Source organism: Grampus griseus (genome assembly GCF_964374135.1).
Source record: "Grampus griseus genome assembly, chromosome: 11".
In the NCBI taxonomy this organism is placed as follows: domain Eukaryota; kingdom Metazoa; phylum Chordata; class Mammalia; order Artiodactyla; family Delphinidae; genus Grampus; species Grampus griseus.
The window spans coordinates 97,598,330-97,612,339 of NC_139005.1; the positions used below are offsets into that span (position 1 = coordinate 97,598,330).

General features: G+C 56.1%; 1 protein-coding gene across 1 annotated transcript in view; it reads left to right on the forward strand.

Annotated features, from left to right (window-relative positions):
* The window catches only part of PARVB (parvin beta), a 114,337-nt gene that overhangs the window by 53,086 nt on the left and 47,241 nt on the right, over positions 1 to 14,010 (forward strand). The window contains exons 2-3 of the mRNA XM_082665313.1: positions 5,449 to 5,538; positions 8,562 to 8,632. Coding sequence (XP_082521439.1) covers positions 5,449 to 5,538; positions 8,562 to 8,632 — 161 coding nt within the window. The remainder of the gene's footprint in view (positions 1 to 5,448; positions 5,539 to 8,561; positions 8,633 to 14,010) is intronic.

A 14,010-nucleotide genomic window follows, 5' to 3' on the forward strand; every position in this document is an offset into this window, starting at 1 on the left:
GGCAACTCTGAGGGCCACTCCGTTTCTTTGAGTAGGATCAGTTGTAGCTGGAAGTGCGTACGTCTTGAAAAGGGCTGGTTAAGCGTCCACAATTGAGGCAGCTTTGCTGCCGTTGCCAAGTTCTTCTTTCAGCTGTGGGGCCGGGTGGGGACAGCGCGGCTGTTTTCGTTGGGTTTTCTCTGGTGTTGTCACTGCTTCGGCCTCCAAGGGCCGCAGCTCACCCGCCATGGGGTCTTTTTAATCCTCGCTGAACCCCCTGCAGGTGAGCCCCAGGGAGCTTTCAGCACCCCATCTTTGCCCCCTCCTGCCCTGGCACCCGTCGCGGAGAGAGAAGACTTTGTGTTTTCCGATCTCTGCTTTCCCTCGCGGGTAGCCTTGCTCTTTTAAAGCAGGCTGCTTTCAGAGTTGTGTTTCCTAATAATAAAAAAAAACTGTCTGAAAGCCTTTTTTTGAGGGGGAAAGAGCCTGGGCATAAATAAATTAAATATAACTAAATAAGTGAAACCCATACAAAGAAAAAGATCTCAAAAACAAAATCAAGGATGGAAACTTTGCGCTCGGCCTGGGGTATAAGTGGCAGGCTGTTTGTGAGACGTTTGAGGTTTTAGATTTGGATTCTCTTTCCTCCTTTTTATGCACTTGTCGTTCCAATCAGGAGAGGTGGTGTGTGTTTTAAACCTTGCCCGGTCTCTGGGTGGAGTGATGGAAAGAGAACGGGCTTTGGAAGCACACGCGTCTCCTTCTGTTCGGCAGAAGCTGGAAGCTGATGCTGACGGAGCGAGTACGGCACGCCAGACGTGGTTCGGTGTGTTTGGACTGCGTCAGGCCCAATTTCACAGACGGAAGCTGAGGCACAGAGCAAATACGTACCTTGCCCAGGATCACCCCGCTTGTCCGCGGCTGAGCTGGGATCTGAAACCAGCAGACGGGCTCCCAGTCTCTAAGCCCTTCATTGGGCCACCCCTCAGATATAAAGACCTACTATGTGCAGGAGCTGAGTTAGCACTGGTGTGGGCAGACGGTCCAGGAAAGAGGTAGTTGCGGGGCTGGCTGCATGATGTGAGCTGGGCAGAGGGGAGCCTGGGATGGGAGGGGAGTACCCAAGATGGCTTCCTGGAAGAGGCGGCCAGCAAGCTGAGGCTTGAAGGTGGGTAGGACTCAGCTGAGCATAGCGAGTGAAGACCAGGTTGAACTGGGTTCAGTCCTGACTCTAGGACTCGTGGTTGGTGTATATCAGATGCCTTCACATCTGATAGACGCTGGCCCAGCATTGACCAAGCCGGGACCAGCCACTCCCTCACAGACTTGTTAGGAGATTAGATGAACGGAAGACAGAGAAGGTGCTGGGCTAGTGGCCCTCTCCCGCTGACAGGCAGGGACGTGGGTTAGACTTTTACTGCGACCGGGGGTTGTAAACCGGCGGCCCCCGGCTGGCCCGCAGAACTTGAATTATTGCTCACATTTATAAATTGGGGGATTCTACACAAAACCCAGAATTTCCAGCATTTTTGGAAAAGCTCCTGTGATCTGGCGACCGTGGTCTGCGTAGCCCACTCTGCGCCCCGGGGCTGAGCGAGGCGTGGCTGTCCCCAGAGGGGCACTGGAGCTGTCACGCGCTCTCCCTGGGTCTCCTCCAGCCTCTCTCCCTCCCGGCACGTACCCACCCCCCTGTCCCCGTGTGGCCCACGGCCCAGAGTGTCACCGCGGGGAGGTGAACCTGGGTGCCTTGGGAACACGTTGGCTGTAGGGTTTAGGGTGGACAAGGGCAGACACTTAGGACCACGATGACTCCTCAGCCCCGGCACGTCGAGCCCCAGGTCCTTTGAACGCCCACACCCACTGTGCACACCAGGTGCCCCGGATCTTTCTCTGTGACACAGATAGTCGGCATTTCCAGTCATTGACATGTCTGACTTTCTGGCAAATGGACGAGTACTTTCAAAACCAAGACATTCCTGGGATTAGGGGAAAGCCACTGACCTGGCAGAGTGGGGTGCTCGGGGAGAAGCTGTGGTCCAAGGGGAGCCCCTCCTTCCAGACCCTGGACTGACCCTCAGAAGACCAAAATCAGATTTCAACTGAAGGCTCCTCAGTGAAGGGGCCGTGTCCCTCAGGGAACCCAGGCCGTGAACGATAGCGGAGCTCCAAAGGGGCCTCACTGAACCCCGCTGTGGTTCAGCATGGACGTGGCCGCCACAGAGGGCTTCCGGAACCCCAGCTCTGATCAGTCACCCACAGGCTTTGCATGGAGTCCCAAAGTCCCTTTTTCCAGGATTCCTGCTTCCTCTAGGAAGCCTTCCCTGGTTTTCCCTGGGATGAACTTCACTGATTCCTCAGAAGCCCCTGTGAGGTAGGTACCGCTGCCACCCCCACGTTCTAGACGGTGAAACTGAGGCTGAGCAAGGTGAAGGGACTTGCCGGAGGCCACACGCCAGCACGTGGCACAGAGAGATCCGAGCCCTGGGCTCGTGGCCACAGACCCTCCTTGTTTTCCTCCGGGCTTAACAGGCCTGTGGAATGTGCCCTCTGGGTGGGTCTGTGAGAGCATCTCTCATCTATTAAAGCCAAGAGATCGTAGGCCCTCTTTAGTGTTATCTTTGATGTTGCAAGGGCAGTGTGGAAATTCCTCTGTTTTTATGTGACCCAGTTTCTCTGCTTTGAAAATGTCGTTCCTGTTCTCCTCCCCGCTCCCTGTTTTTGAGACCAGGCAGCAGGGCTCCTGGAAGCATCTCTTCATCTCTGCACCCCACACCCCCATCTGCCACCAGTTGTTCTGGCCCACGGCCCGTGTCCAGGCCAGCGGATGACCCGCGTGGTAGCTCTGGGGCCCCTGGGAGGAGCTACGGGCTCACAGTAAGGACTCACCTGTGCCCTGAAGCCCACCTGTGCGACCCTCCACTCATATGAAACCAGGGCCTTTTGTTCTTCCTCGGCCGTGAACATAACCGTGGCAGACGGCCTTGACCGGAAGGGACCTCCCTGGCCTTTCTGTCCTCCTTCTGTGACGCTGGCCCAGGAAACCAGAGAGAGGAGCCCACGGCTGCTGCGCACACCCCCTCACACAGTTCACGTACGTGCCTCCAGAATATGCGAGAACTTTTGTGAAAAACCCCCTTGTCCTCTTTCCCTTTTCTGCCTTGGAAAGCCCTTTGCTGGTTAGAAGACTCTTTGTAACTTGTTACATAGTAAAAATAATTGCTGAAATTTGGTCTGAGTGGGACTGAGTGACTGGAGGGGATCTTTGGAATGGGGAGTGGGGCCAGGCGGGGTGCATCTCCAAGTCCTTTGCTCGTGAAGGTGTTAACACGCGTCTGCTTCTTACACAGAGTTAAGCTAAGGATTTGGGGATCAAAAGGTGGCTGTGCGTGGGGTCTGCTCCTGGGATCTGGGGCGGCAGGGAGGCTGTGGCTGTCTCCAGGTGCAGGGCTGGCCTCCAGACTTCAGTATTGTTGGGAGGGATCCATTTTTTCTTCCCTCTTCTTTTAAATTGCGGTAAAGTGTACGTAACATAAAAGGTACCATTTTAACCCTTTTGAAGTGTACTGGTCGGTGGCATTAAGTTCATTCACGTTGTTGTGTAGCCGTCACCACCCTCCATCTCCAGAACTTTTTCATCTTCCCAAACTGAAGCTCTGTCCCCGTTAAACACCGACTCCCCATAATTTCCCCCTATGTTCAGCCCCTGGCACCCCCCATTCTACTTTCTGTCGCTGTGAATTTGACTGTAGGGACCTCCTGCAAGTGGAGTCATACAGGGTTTGCCGTTTTGTGTCTGGCGTATTTCACTTAGTATACCATCCTCAGGATTCATCCATGCCGTAGCATGTGTCAGAATTCCCTTCCTTTTTCTGGGTGAATAACATTCCATTGTGTGTATGGACCATATTTATCCGTTCATCCGTCAGTGGACGCTTGGGCCGTTTCTACCTTTTGGCTGTGAATCGTGTAAGTCATTGCTGCTGTCGGGTGTGGGTGTGCAAGAGAGCCCATTTTTTCACAGTCTTGTATCACGGCCTTCCTGATGGTAGAACCCAACGTCCTGGGCCCCACTGCCGTGTTCCTCGTGAGGGACAGAGGGTGGCTTGTCCCCAGAGCTGGGTCTATGGCTGAGTCCAGGGAGCCCACCGTGTGCCCAGCTCCGGCCTCAGAACCTGATGTTCATCGTTTCATTAAGTCCTTCCAGGGGACCCGACGTTTTGAGAAAACAGGCAGAGAGGTTGCCAGGCGTGCCTGGGGTTGGGTCACCCTGTCCCGCCTGTCCCAAGGCCATCACGTCCTGTCCCCTTGCTACTCTGTCCCCTGTCCCCTCAGGTCCCGGAATTGGAGATATTCAAGGTTCGAGGTGACTGCAGTATTGAAAGAGGAAGTAGGTTTCCACCTCTGAGGACGTTTCATTACAGAGGCCTTGAAACTAACACAACGTTGTAATTCAATTACGATTTAAAAAAAATAAAAAGGAAAAAAGAAGAGAAGGAAGGCTGGGCACTTGTCACTGGAGCTCACCGAGGAAGAGGCTGGTTTTGGGGCGTGTGGTCGGGGACTGTCACCCAGCAGTTCTCAGCCAGGGCTGGAAAGGTGCCCAGCGCCCCCTGCACCCACTGGATGGGGGCTGGAGCCTGGAGTCCGATGCAGTTATGGCCGGTGGAAGAAATGCGCCATTAGCCCCCGATGTCCCGGGGTGGCCCCCGGCCAGTGTAAGTCGAGATGCTTTCCTGGAACGTGTCTAGTGCGGGGGGCGAGGGATCCTTTCTGTACCGTGGCATCCAGGCCGCCCCTCTCATCAGTAGCCAGCCCTGCGGTCCCTGCGACTGTTCAGGGCGCCCTCCTCCCCAGCCCCCGGCACCCTGTCTGCCCTCTAGACACGGTCCTGTGCTCCCAGCTCCAAGTCTCCAGATCCAGTGTGTTAGATTCTGCTGTGTGTTTCACTGCTCCCGACCCTGGGCATTACCTAGCGTCGGGCCAGCCGGATTCTGTCCCGTGAATGTGGCCACGGACGACGGCACCGCCTCGCCTGCTGCGTGCCGGGAGGGTCTTCACACCCAGAGTCCACGGCCGAGGACGTTGCTGTCCAGGAGGGGGAGGGGAGCCCGCCCTTTTCAGGCCCTGTCGCTGTGATCCAAGCTTCGTCCATCTCAGCAGCGCTGGGTGGATCTGGAAGCACCCAGAAGCTTCCATGACATCGTCATGTGTTGCAAAGGGTGGTGAAAACAGCCTGGCCGGGCCTGGTGAGAATCGGGAACTCTCCGGCGTGGGTGAAGAATTGCAGAATGTATTCTTGGTTCGGGGCATTTTTCCTTGGACTCTTTCTGGGCAACCAGCCATTTAGGAATGTTTGTTAAATGCTTAAAAAACAGGAGTTGATTTCTCTCTGTTTCCACTGCCAACATGCGAGGCCACAATATTCCATTTCTACTAACTGGCTTTTTCCTTTCTCTTTCTGCCTGACAGTGAGTGACTTGCAGGAAGAAGGGGAAAATGCCATGAACTTGCCGATGTCCCCTGCCTCGGTGGAGATCCACCCCGAAGACACCCTGCTCGGTATTATCCGTTTCTCCAGCTCCTTGTCGTGAGCGAGTTGAGCTTCCCAGCTTGCGGTTGGTCTGGGAGGGGCTGAAAAGGAGCATTCGTGGCCTTTTGATCAGACTCAGACGTCACATGGGGCTCTCAGCTCAAGGTCACGTTGAGAAAAGTCTGTAGGAAAAAAGCAAGCCTTCCCTTGTAGGTTACTGCCTTTCTGATTGCAAATGTCAGTTTTATTGTGATTTGAGTATGATGAGGCCAACGGATCAGGAGCTGACTGCCACGGCAAAGGTGGTGTGTTAAACTCACGGTTCCCAAGGCGACAGGGAGGGCAGCAGCGGGCAGCGACGGGGAGGGCAGCAGCCTCGGGCAGGAGGCAGAAGGAGTGACGGGGAAGCGCGGGCAGAAGCCTTTATTGTGGTTGTCACAGGAAGGAGTGAGTGAGGCAGGGTTCATAAGCAGGTTTGGATGGGCTGGGCTGGGTAATTCCAGGGGCCTCTGGGACACAGGGGCTGCCCCGAGTTGTCTGTACCTGGTCCCAGGTGATTAGGGCAGGGGCTGTTGGCTGGGTGTGTAAGAGCCCTGTGTGAGCTCAGTTAGAGAGGTGTCTGGGGGGTGTGGGCTCTGGGTTGGTTGTTTGCACGTGGAAGGCACTCCCAGGGGACACGTTTGCTATTTTGGGAATCAGCTAGCTCTGAGAGCAGAGTCCCTCTAGGTACCCAAGGCCCCAAGACGTCAAAACATTAGAAAATTACACAAAATAAGAAACACGATTAACATACCCGCCATCTCTGCACAAGCCGGAGTGGCCTCCATGCCAGGGGCCTGCTAGGTGGGACCTACCAAGTGGTACCGGCCCTGCACTCACCTCCTCAGGACCGCATCCCAGCCGGCACTGATGAGGTGGTGGCCTGGACACACTTGCCTTAAAGTGTGTTTTGGGATCCGATGGATCTGGAAGGCAGTCTCGGAACGTTCCGCTTCTTTCCAAACCCTGCCTGGTTCAAAGGGAAGTCCCGGTTGATGCCTCTGTCGTGGTTCCCACGACAAGGCCAGGCCAGCAAGAGCTGATGGGGAAGAAATGCAAACGCACGTCCAGGCGGCCGACCTGCAGCCAAACGCTGGACGGGCTCGGAGGTGCCGCTGGCATCCCCTGCGGCGTCCCCTCCGCTCTAAGAGCGTGACCTTCACTGATGCTCTTCTGTTTTGTCTTCAGTCTGGCTGCAGCCGCTGCCCAGGCAAGTGACCCTCTCCCAGGAGACACTGGGGATGAACACTGTCTGGAAATTACCCCGATTCAGAGCAGGGTTTCTCCCGAACCCACCCCGTGCTGTGGGCATTTGGCACCGGATAATTCTTTTTTTTTTTTTTTTTTTTTTTTGCGGTACGCGGGCCTCTCGCTGTTGTGGCCTCTCCCGTTGCGGAGCACAGGCTCTGGACGCGCAGGCTCAGTGGCCATGGCTCACGGGCCCAGCCGCTCCACGGCATGTGGGATCTTCCCGGACCGGGGCACGAACCCGTGTCCCCTGCATCGGCAGGCGGACTCTCAACCACTGCGCCACCAGGGAAGCCCCGGATAATTCTTTCTAGTCATTCAAGGTGTTGATCAGCATTCCTGGTCTCCACCCACTAGATTCCCCCGGCCCACTCCCCCTCCCCCTCCCCACCCCACCCCACCCCCCGGCTGGGACAACCAAAAACGTCTCCAGACATTACAGCGAGTCCCCTGGGATGGGGGTTCGGGGGACTTGATAGCTTCTGGCTGAGAACCCTGCTTTAGACCAGCAGGAGTGCTAGAAAGTAGATTTACTGTAAACGTGTGACGGGCTATTGTTTTGTCAATATGCCTTGAACCTGCTTTTCCCTGCACCCTAAGTCGCCTGTCTTACGTTTTTCTAAATAGCTGCTCTTGGGCTGGGAGTTGGCATTCTTCCGTTTGCTCTGTAAGGTTCTGCTGGCCCCTGAAGCTCTTGTGACCTTGATGAGAACCACCCTGGTTGGGCTTCCCTGGTGGCTCAGTGGTTAAGAATCCACCTGCCAATGCAGGGGACACGGGCTTGATCCCTGGTCTGGGAAGATCCCACATGCCGCGGAACAACTAAGCCTGTGCGCCACAACTACTGAGCCTGCGCTCTAGAGCCCGTGCTCCACAACAAGAGAAGCCACCACAATGAGCAGCCCGCGCACCGCAGTGAAGAGTAGCCCCCTCTCTCCGCAACTAGAGAAAGCCCATGCACAGCAGTGAAGACCAAACGCAGCCAAAAATAAATAAATTAAATAAATTAAAAAATATATATATATAGAAATATCTCATAAGCCGTCACAACAAATAAACTTAAAAAAAAAAGAATTTTTGCTGTTGTGAAGCCTCTGTCACTCAAAGCCATTTCATTCCCACCAACGTGGACAGGGTCCCAGCCGTGGGAGCCTGTATGGGCCCCGGGACCCTGGTCATCTCTGCCTGCACGTCCTAGGGGCCAGAGGTTGTGCTTCTTTTCTGTCCTTTTAACACCCCTGCTCAGTTTTGTTCTGCGACGTGTCTGGTGTCTGTGGGTCTTTCCCCTCTGCCGTCCACTTATTACCACTGCGTCACTCCCTCTGTACAAGCTCACTGGTGCCCGTGGTCCATGGATCGAGGGCAGACACGGAGGGGAAAACAGATAAACAGAAACAGAATATGGATAAACACGCTTTGCTGTGAAACATCCTTTTTTCCCCCTGCTCTTTCTAATATTTTTGTCCGTATCACCTTATGTAGTGGCGAGCTTTCTCGGTGACCGCCAGGTCTTCCCCGGGTTTATTAATGGTGGCTTTTCCACAGATCCGATTCAGGCCTGCGTGCACCCCCCGCCCTCCTGAAAGATGGGGGCGGATGCTCCATTGCACCCTGGGAGGCAGTTCTTCCCGGGCCGTGTGAATGGCTGCAGGGCTGCTCAGTGAGAGGACCACGGGGTCTCTGCTCTCAATTCCCCCCATCTGTGCAAGGGAAGCCGGCTCCCCGCCCCCCGCGACGCTAACCCCCCTGTCCTTTGTCCCTGCAGAGGAGAACCAGGAGCGCACGGTGATCGACCCCACCTCCAGGGACGACCCCAGATTCAGAGAGTTGGTCAAGGTGAGGACGAGTGTCCTGGCTGGGATGTTCTTGGGAGGTCAGATCTTGGGGTTCAGGCTCTTGTGGGCCAGAGGAGCAAAGCTGGGGGCTGGTCAAGGGGCCTTCCTGCTGCGTTTGGTGAGGGGGTGTGAAGGATGAGGCTGGACGGCCTGGAGCATCTCCCAGGGGCCCAGCCCCACGGGGCCTCTCCGACGGCCGGCTCCCCGTCATGTGCTGGACCCAGTTATGCGGGGACCCTTTTCTTAACACTTGGAATAAGCAGCTGCAGTGACCGCTCACGGTGCCTTGCAGACCGGTTCAAGGCGTTCAAACCCTTTCCGGAGCGAGAGGGGCGGCGTTCAGAGGAAACTGAAAAGCGGGCACGTGGGTCCCCTCTGGCCACACCTGTGGATCCTCATTGGACGCTGGTGCCCCTGCACTGGGCAGCGGTCAGGTTCTGCAGCGTCTGGACGTGTGGGGACCAGCGAGGCCAGAGGATGGCTGCCTGGTTCCAGAAAGTCAGGGAAGCAAGGCCAGCCCGGGCCGCTGGCTCTGGGCTCCTTCGGGGCCGTGGCGGCTGCGCGTCTCTCCCCACTGGTCTCTCGAGCCTGGCTTAGCGGTGAGGCTTCCTTCATAGAGTTAACCTTTGTCGGAGCGAGCGTGGGTTGCAGTTTGATGCTCTGATCTAAACCACAGCAGGGTGTCAGAGGTAATCCCCGGGCCGGCAAGGGCTCTGACAGCGTCATCACCTGCGAGCCCAGAGGCCAGTGGACCTGGGTTGTGCAGACGCCGTTTAGGGCAGTGCCACACACGTATCCTATGAAAAGGGCTTTTTCAAAAGTTTCTCCACATTAACCGCTGCGGTTGGGCCCAATGAGGGCACGACTGCCTTTTCACGAGGGCTCCTTCAGGATAAACAAAACCTTTGCAAGTTGTAGCTTTTAAAGAATTGAAATGGAAAATGTCTGTTTTCAGGCCCCCCCCCATAATGTTGATTCTGAGCATCTTAAACTGCCTAGTTGATTAAGATTTCTTTTTTTCCTGAATACCCACTTTGTTATTCTGAACAGAAGATTGTCGGTGAGGAAAAGTAACCCTGCACTCCAGCCACTAAAATGTTCTCCACGGGCGATATTTAAGCAGTAGAAGGGGATGCCCTGTTTTTGTCAGGGTTCTCCAGAGAAACAGAATCCACAGGAGATGGGCCTATCTCTCTACCTCTCTATCTCCCTCTCCATCTCTCTATCTCTCTCTCTCTGTATATATCTCTTCTGTCTCTCTCTGTCTCTATCTATAGAGACTTATAAGGATTGGCTCACGTGATTATGGAGGCTGAGAAGACCCATGATCTGCCCTCTGCAAACTGGGGACCAGGAAAGCTGGTCAGAGGGCCTGAGAGCCCAGGACAGGACTTGCACGTCCCAGGCAAAGAGAGGGCGAGTCCAGCCTTCCTCTACCTTTTTGTCCTCTTCAGGCCCTTCCTGGATTGCATGCCACCCACCCACGCTGGCCTGGGCCCTCTGCTTTACTCAGGCCACCGATACAAATGCTAATCTCTTCCCGAGACACCCTCACAGACACGCCCAGAAAGGATGTTTAATCGGCTGCCTTGGCATCCCGTCCAGGCCAAGCTGACACACAAAATCAACCCTCACGTGCCCCGCTCCGATTTTTCCTTCCTCGACACGTAAGCAGAGCTTGAGAGCACGTGAGCATCTTCTCCTTGAAACAAGACCCAGGGGGCCTGGTGTCACCCTCACCTCCATACGGGGACTCCGAGAGAAGTAACTCCCCCACCCCCAGGTTATGCTCTGAACCAGTGAAGTGGCCGGTCTTGAATGAGTCTGTCCGTTTGATGCCTCCTCCGCTGAGCCCCGGTTGAGGGTCCGGAGCTGTGCTGGGCCCCGGGGCTGCGAGATGAACCGGTCACCTCCCTGCTCTACGGGGTCCAGATCCGCTTCACGCTCCTCCTGGACCCACTCATTCGGCCCTACCCGCCTCTGCCTCAGGAGACTGCAGGCATTTTTGGCCTCGACCGGGTGAGGGCCGGGCAGCTGCGTGTCCTCTATCCACCCACACAGAGGGACCACAGCATCTCTGCATCCGGGACCAGCCCGACGGGACCTGCGGAGGCTCTGGCAGCCCCTCCAGCCCCGGACTCCGGGTTCAGATGAACGACCACGTCTGGGGCATGGAGTGTGCCGACTGGAGGGGCTGGGAGTGCAGACGTTGACATCCTGTGGGGCAGAGCAGGACTGAGGACCCGAGGGAGTGGGAGTGCACGCCTCTCCCTTTCTTCCCCGTCGGGCAGTTCTGAGAGCCGTGCTTCCACGGGAAGTTGGCCGTGTGCTGGGCGTCGGCTGGGTTTCCTTCCGAAGCTGCGGGCGGCTCAGGGGCGCACCTGCCTCCCTTCCCTCTCCCCTCACTCTTGCTAGTCTGGGGTTAGGGTCCCCCCAAAAGCAGCAGCAGTCAGCTTGGGCCTGGGCTCTCTTTCCTGGGGAACCCAGGTGTGGTGTGCTGAATCATGGCCCCCAAAGATGTCCACGTCCTAGCCTCTGGAACCTGTGACTGTTACCTCCTTATATGGCAAAAGGGACTTTGCAGATGTGATTAAGCTAGGGGTGTGGAGGGAGGGATGACCCTGGATTGTCCGGTGGGCTCACAAGTGCCCTTATAAGAGGGAGGCAGAGAGAGATTTGACTGCAGGTGATGGTGGCAACATGAGGGTGGATATGGGATGCCACGCTGCTGGCTTTGAAAATGTGGGAAGGGGCCACGTGCTAAGGAACATGGGCTCCCCTAGAATGTGGAAAAGGCCAGGAAGCCTTCCCTAGAGCCTCCGGAAGGAATCAGCCCTCCTGACACCTTGGCACTAACCCGGTGAAACTGGTCTTGGACTTCTGACCTCCAGGACTCTGAGGGAATACACTGGTGGTTTGGAAGCCCCAAATTAGTGATAATTTGTTACAGCAGCCGGAGAAACCAGTACACCAGGCCGAGTTACCTCCTGTCCCTAAACCGCCGCATCCCTTAGCTGTAGCTGAGGGTCCCCGTCCCCTTGGGAGCAGGGCCGGCCTTGCTGCCTTGCCAGTTTCCAGGAAGGGCCAGCTGTCAGACACATAGAAGTCTGCTCCCACGGCCATCCCGCCAGCCTGCAGCACATACGCCTGGAGATGGGCAATTTCTGGAAGGTTCCCCCTGCCGTCAGACGGCAAATCGTACCTCGAGGCTGGTGGCTCATCTTCTAAAATAAGCATAAACACAGCAAACAGGACGGCGCCGTCGGGCTGTCTGTCTGTGGCTTGTTGGTCGCTGTAGTGGCACGTGGAGGGGATGTATGTGAAATACTAGTTCTCACTGACTACAGGGCTTTTGAACAGAGACGCACGCGTGCTGGTGGGGGTCTGGGCGATGCCTGGGCTGAGCGCCAGCTACCCTGGGTGGTTGTTGTTTGTCAGGTAAGGGGGAGGCTCAGCGTATCCCTGAGTCGGGGTTCCCTCACGACAGGGGGCTGTCAGCACCTCCTTTTCTTGGCGTGGGGAGGAACTGGCCCCAGGGCCAGGCAGCCTGTACGCGCAGTCAGGGGAGAGCTGCCTGTGGCCTGCCCGGGGGTGCCGCCGAGCCGGACACCCTTAGACGTGCTCCGGGCTGGCGGCCCTGCTGCCTCACTTCCCGCCCCCGCCCCACCCCACCCCGCAACTCCAGCGCTCCGGCCCCCAAGCCTCCTTGCCCCTCCCTCCTTGAGCAAGCTGAGCACCTGCCCACCTGGGTGTGAGGTTAGAAAGCCCGTTTCCCCCAAGCCCAACCCCACTTCTGATGCCGGTTGTAAGTGTGGGAGCCCCAAGATGACCCATAGGTTTGATACTTTGCTGAAAGGACTCCAGTTATACTCACGGTTATGGCTTATTCCGGTGAGAGGACACAGGTTAAAATCAGCCGAGGAGGAAGTGCAGGTTGTTTTGGTGCAGGGTGTGGACCACGTGCAGGCCTGAGCTCATCAGGGTGAGGTCTGGCTAACATCCCGACCGCTGGCCATGTCCCGTCTTGGGACCAGCGGGACCTTTCTGAGTTGGCACGGTCGGTCCGCCGGCTTTCGTTCTCTGTTCTCCATCATGTGCACTTCGTTGCCTCTTGTCTTGGCCCCTGTCCTGTCTCTCTCTGTAGACTTGCCCCCACTGACCCTCGTACCTCAGGACTGTTGGTGTTTAAAACATTGTGAGCTGCTCTCTGCTCCCGTCAAAAACCCTGACTTTGGCTACGCCAGACATTAAGAACGAAGCCGCTCATTGAAACATTCTCTTCGAGCGTCTTTTGTGTGTGATGCAGTGTGTGAGGGGGTGAAGGGGTGGGTGTGATGGGCTGTGGAATCGGCTCCCTGGATTCAAATCCCGGCTCGGATTAAAGCAGAACAGTCGTGCCCGTCTGCCAGCATGAGGGTGACGTCAGATGCCACACGCTTGCTGTCCGGCGGGTGCCGTGCCGGGCGCTGGAACATGGGCACAAACAGGGCAGAGCTGGGGGGGAGGTGCATGGGCAGGTCTGTGGTTCCCGTTTAGAAGTGAGTATCCTGTGGGCTCGGGAGCTGAAAGGCTTACCCTGTCTCCTGTATGCAGGTGTTTGTCCTGTGGTCCTTTTCGCTAGCATCCTCCAGGAGTGCCCTGAATCTCTTAACAGGGTGAACAGCTGGTGCCGCCTGGGGAAGATAGCAGTTTACAGATGAGATCCTTTATATTTTTAATGATCTTTGAAAGAGGGAACGGCAGTTCTCGTGCTTTCCAGAGTGAATAGTCAGAGAGGGGCCTCCGCACTTGCGGGTGCGTTGGTCCAAGGCAGGCTGGCCGTGCCGTCACCGGGGAGTGCATTTCTCCCCAGCAGCAGATTTCGCATCTCATCTCCCAGTTTACTGGACAAGGCTCCTTCGGGTTGTTAAGTTCTGCTTTCTCCCTTCCTTTGCCCCTACGAAGAAACTCAGCTGCACAAAGATGGTCTTCTGGGCAGAAGACGGTGCTATCATCGTTGTGTGGAGATGCCCGGGGACGTGGCTGGCACTGCACCTGGCCGGGATGCTCTCCTGCCGGTTGCAATGAGCCTGCGTCCTCCGTGCATTAAGCCACGGCAAGCCTGTCTGGAAGTGATTGAAACGTAACTGTCATAGCTTTGGGGGAGACAGGCTGCAGCTCTTCATGATCATTTAGAAGGAACTCGGGGGAGTCATTTTTTATTCTGGCTAAAGCAAGCTTGGGAAAAGTCTTATGCAGAGAGCACTGTGCCAAGGGCGTCATTAATACACGTCCTAGACACGTGCCTGCAGGACTCGGGCTTTGCAAATGAGTACGTCCCTAAAAGTAAGGACGGGTGCTATCTTTAAAAAGTCTTTTGTGAACCAGAAGATTAAGACG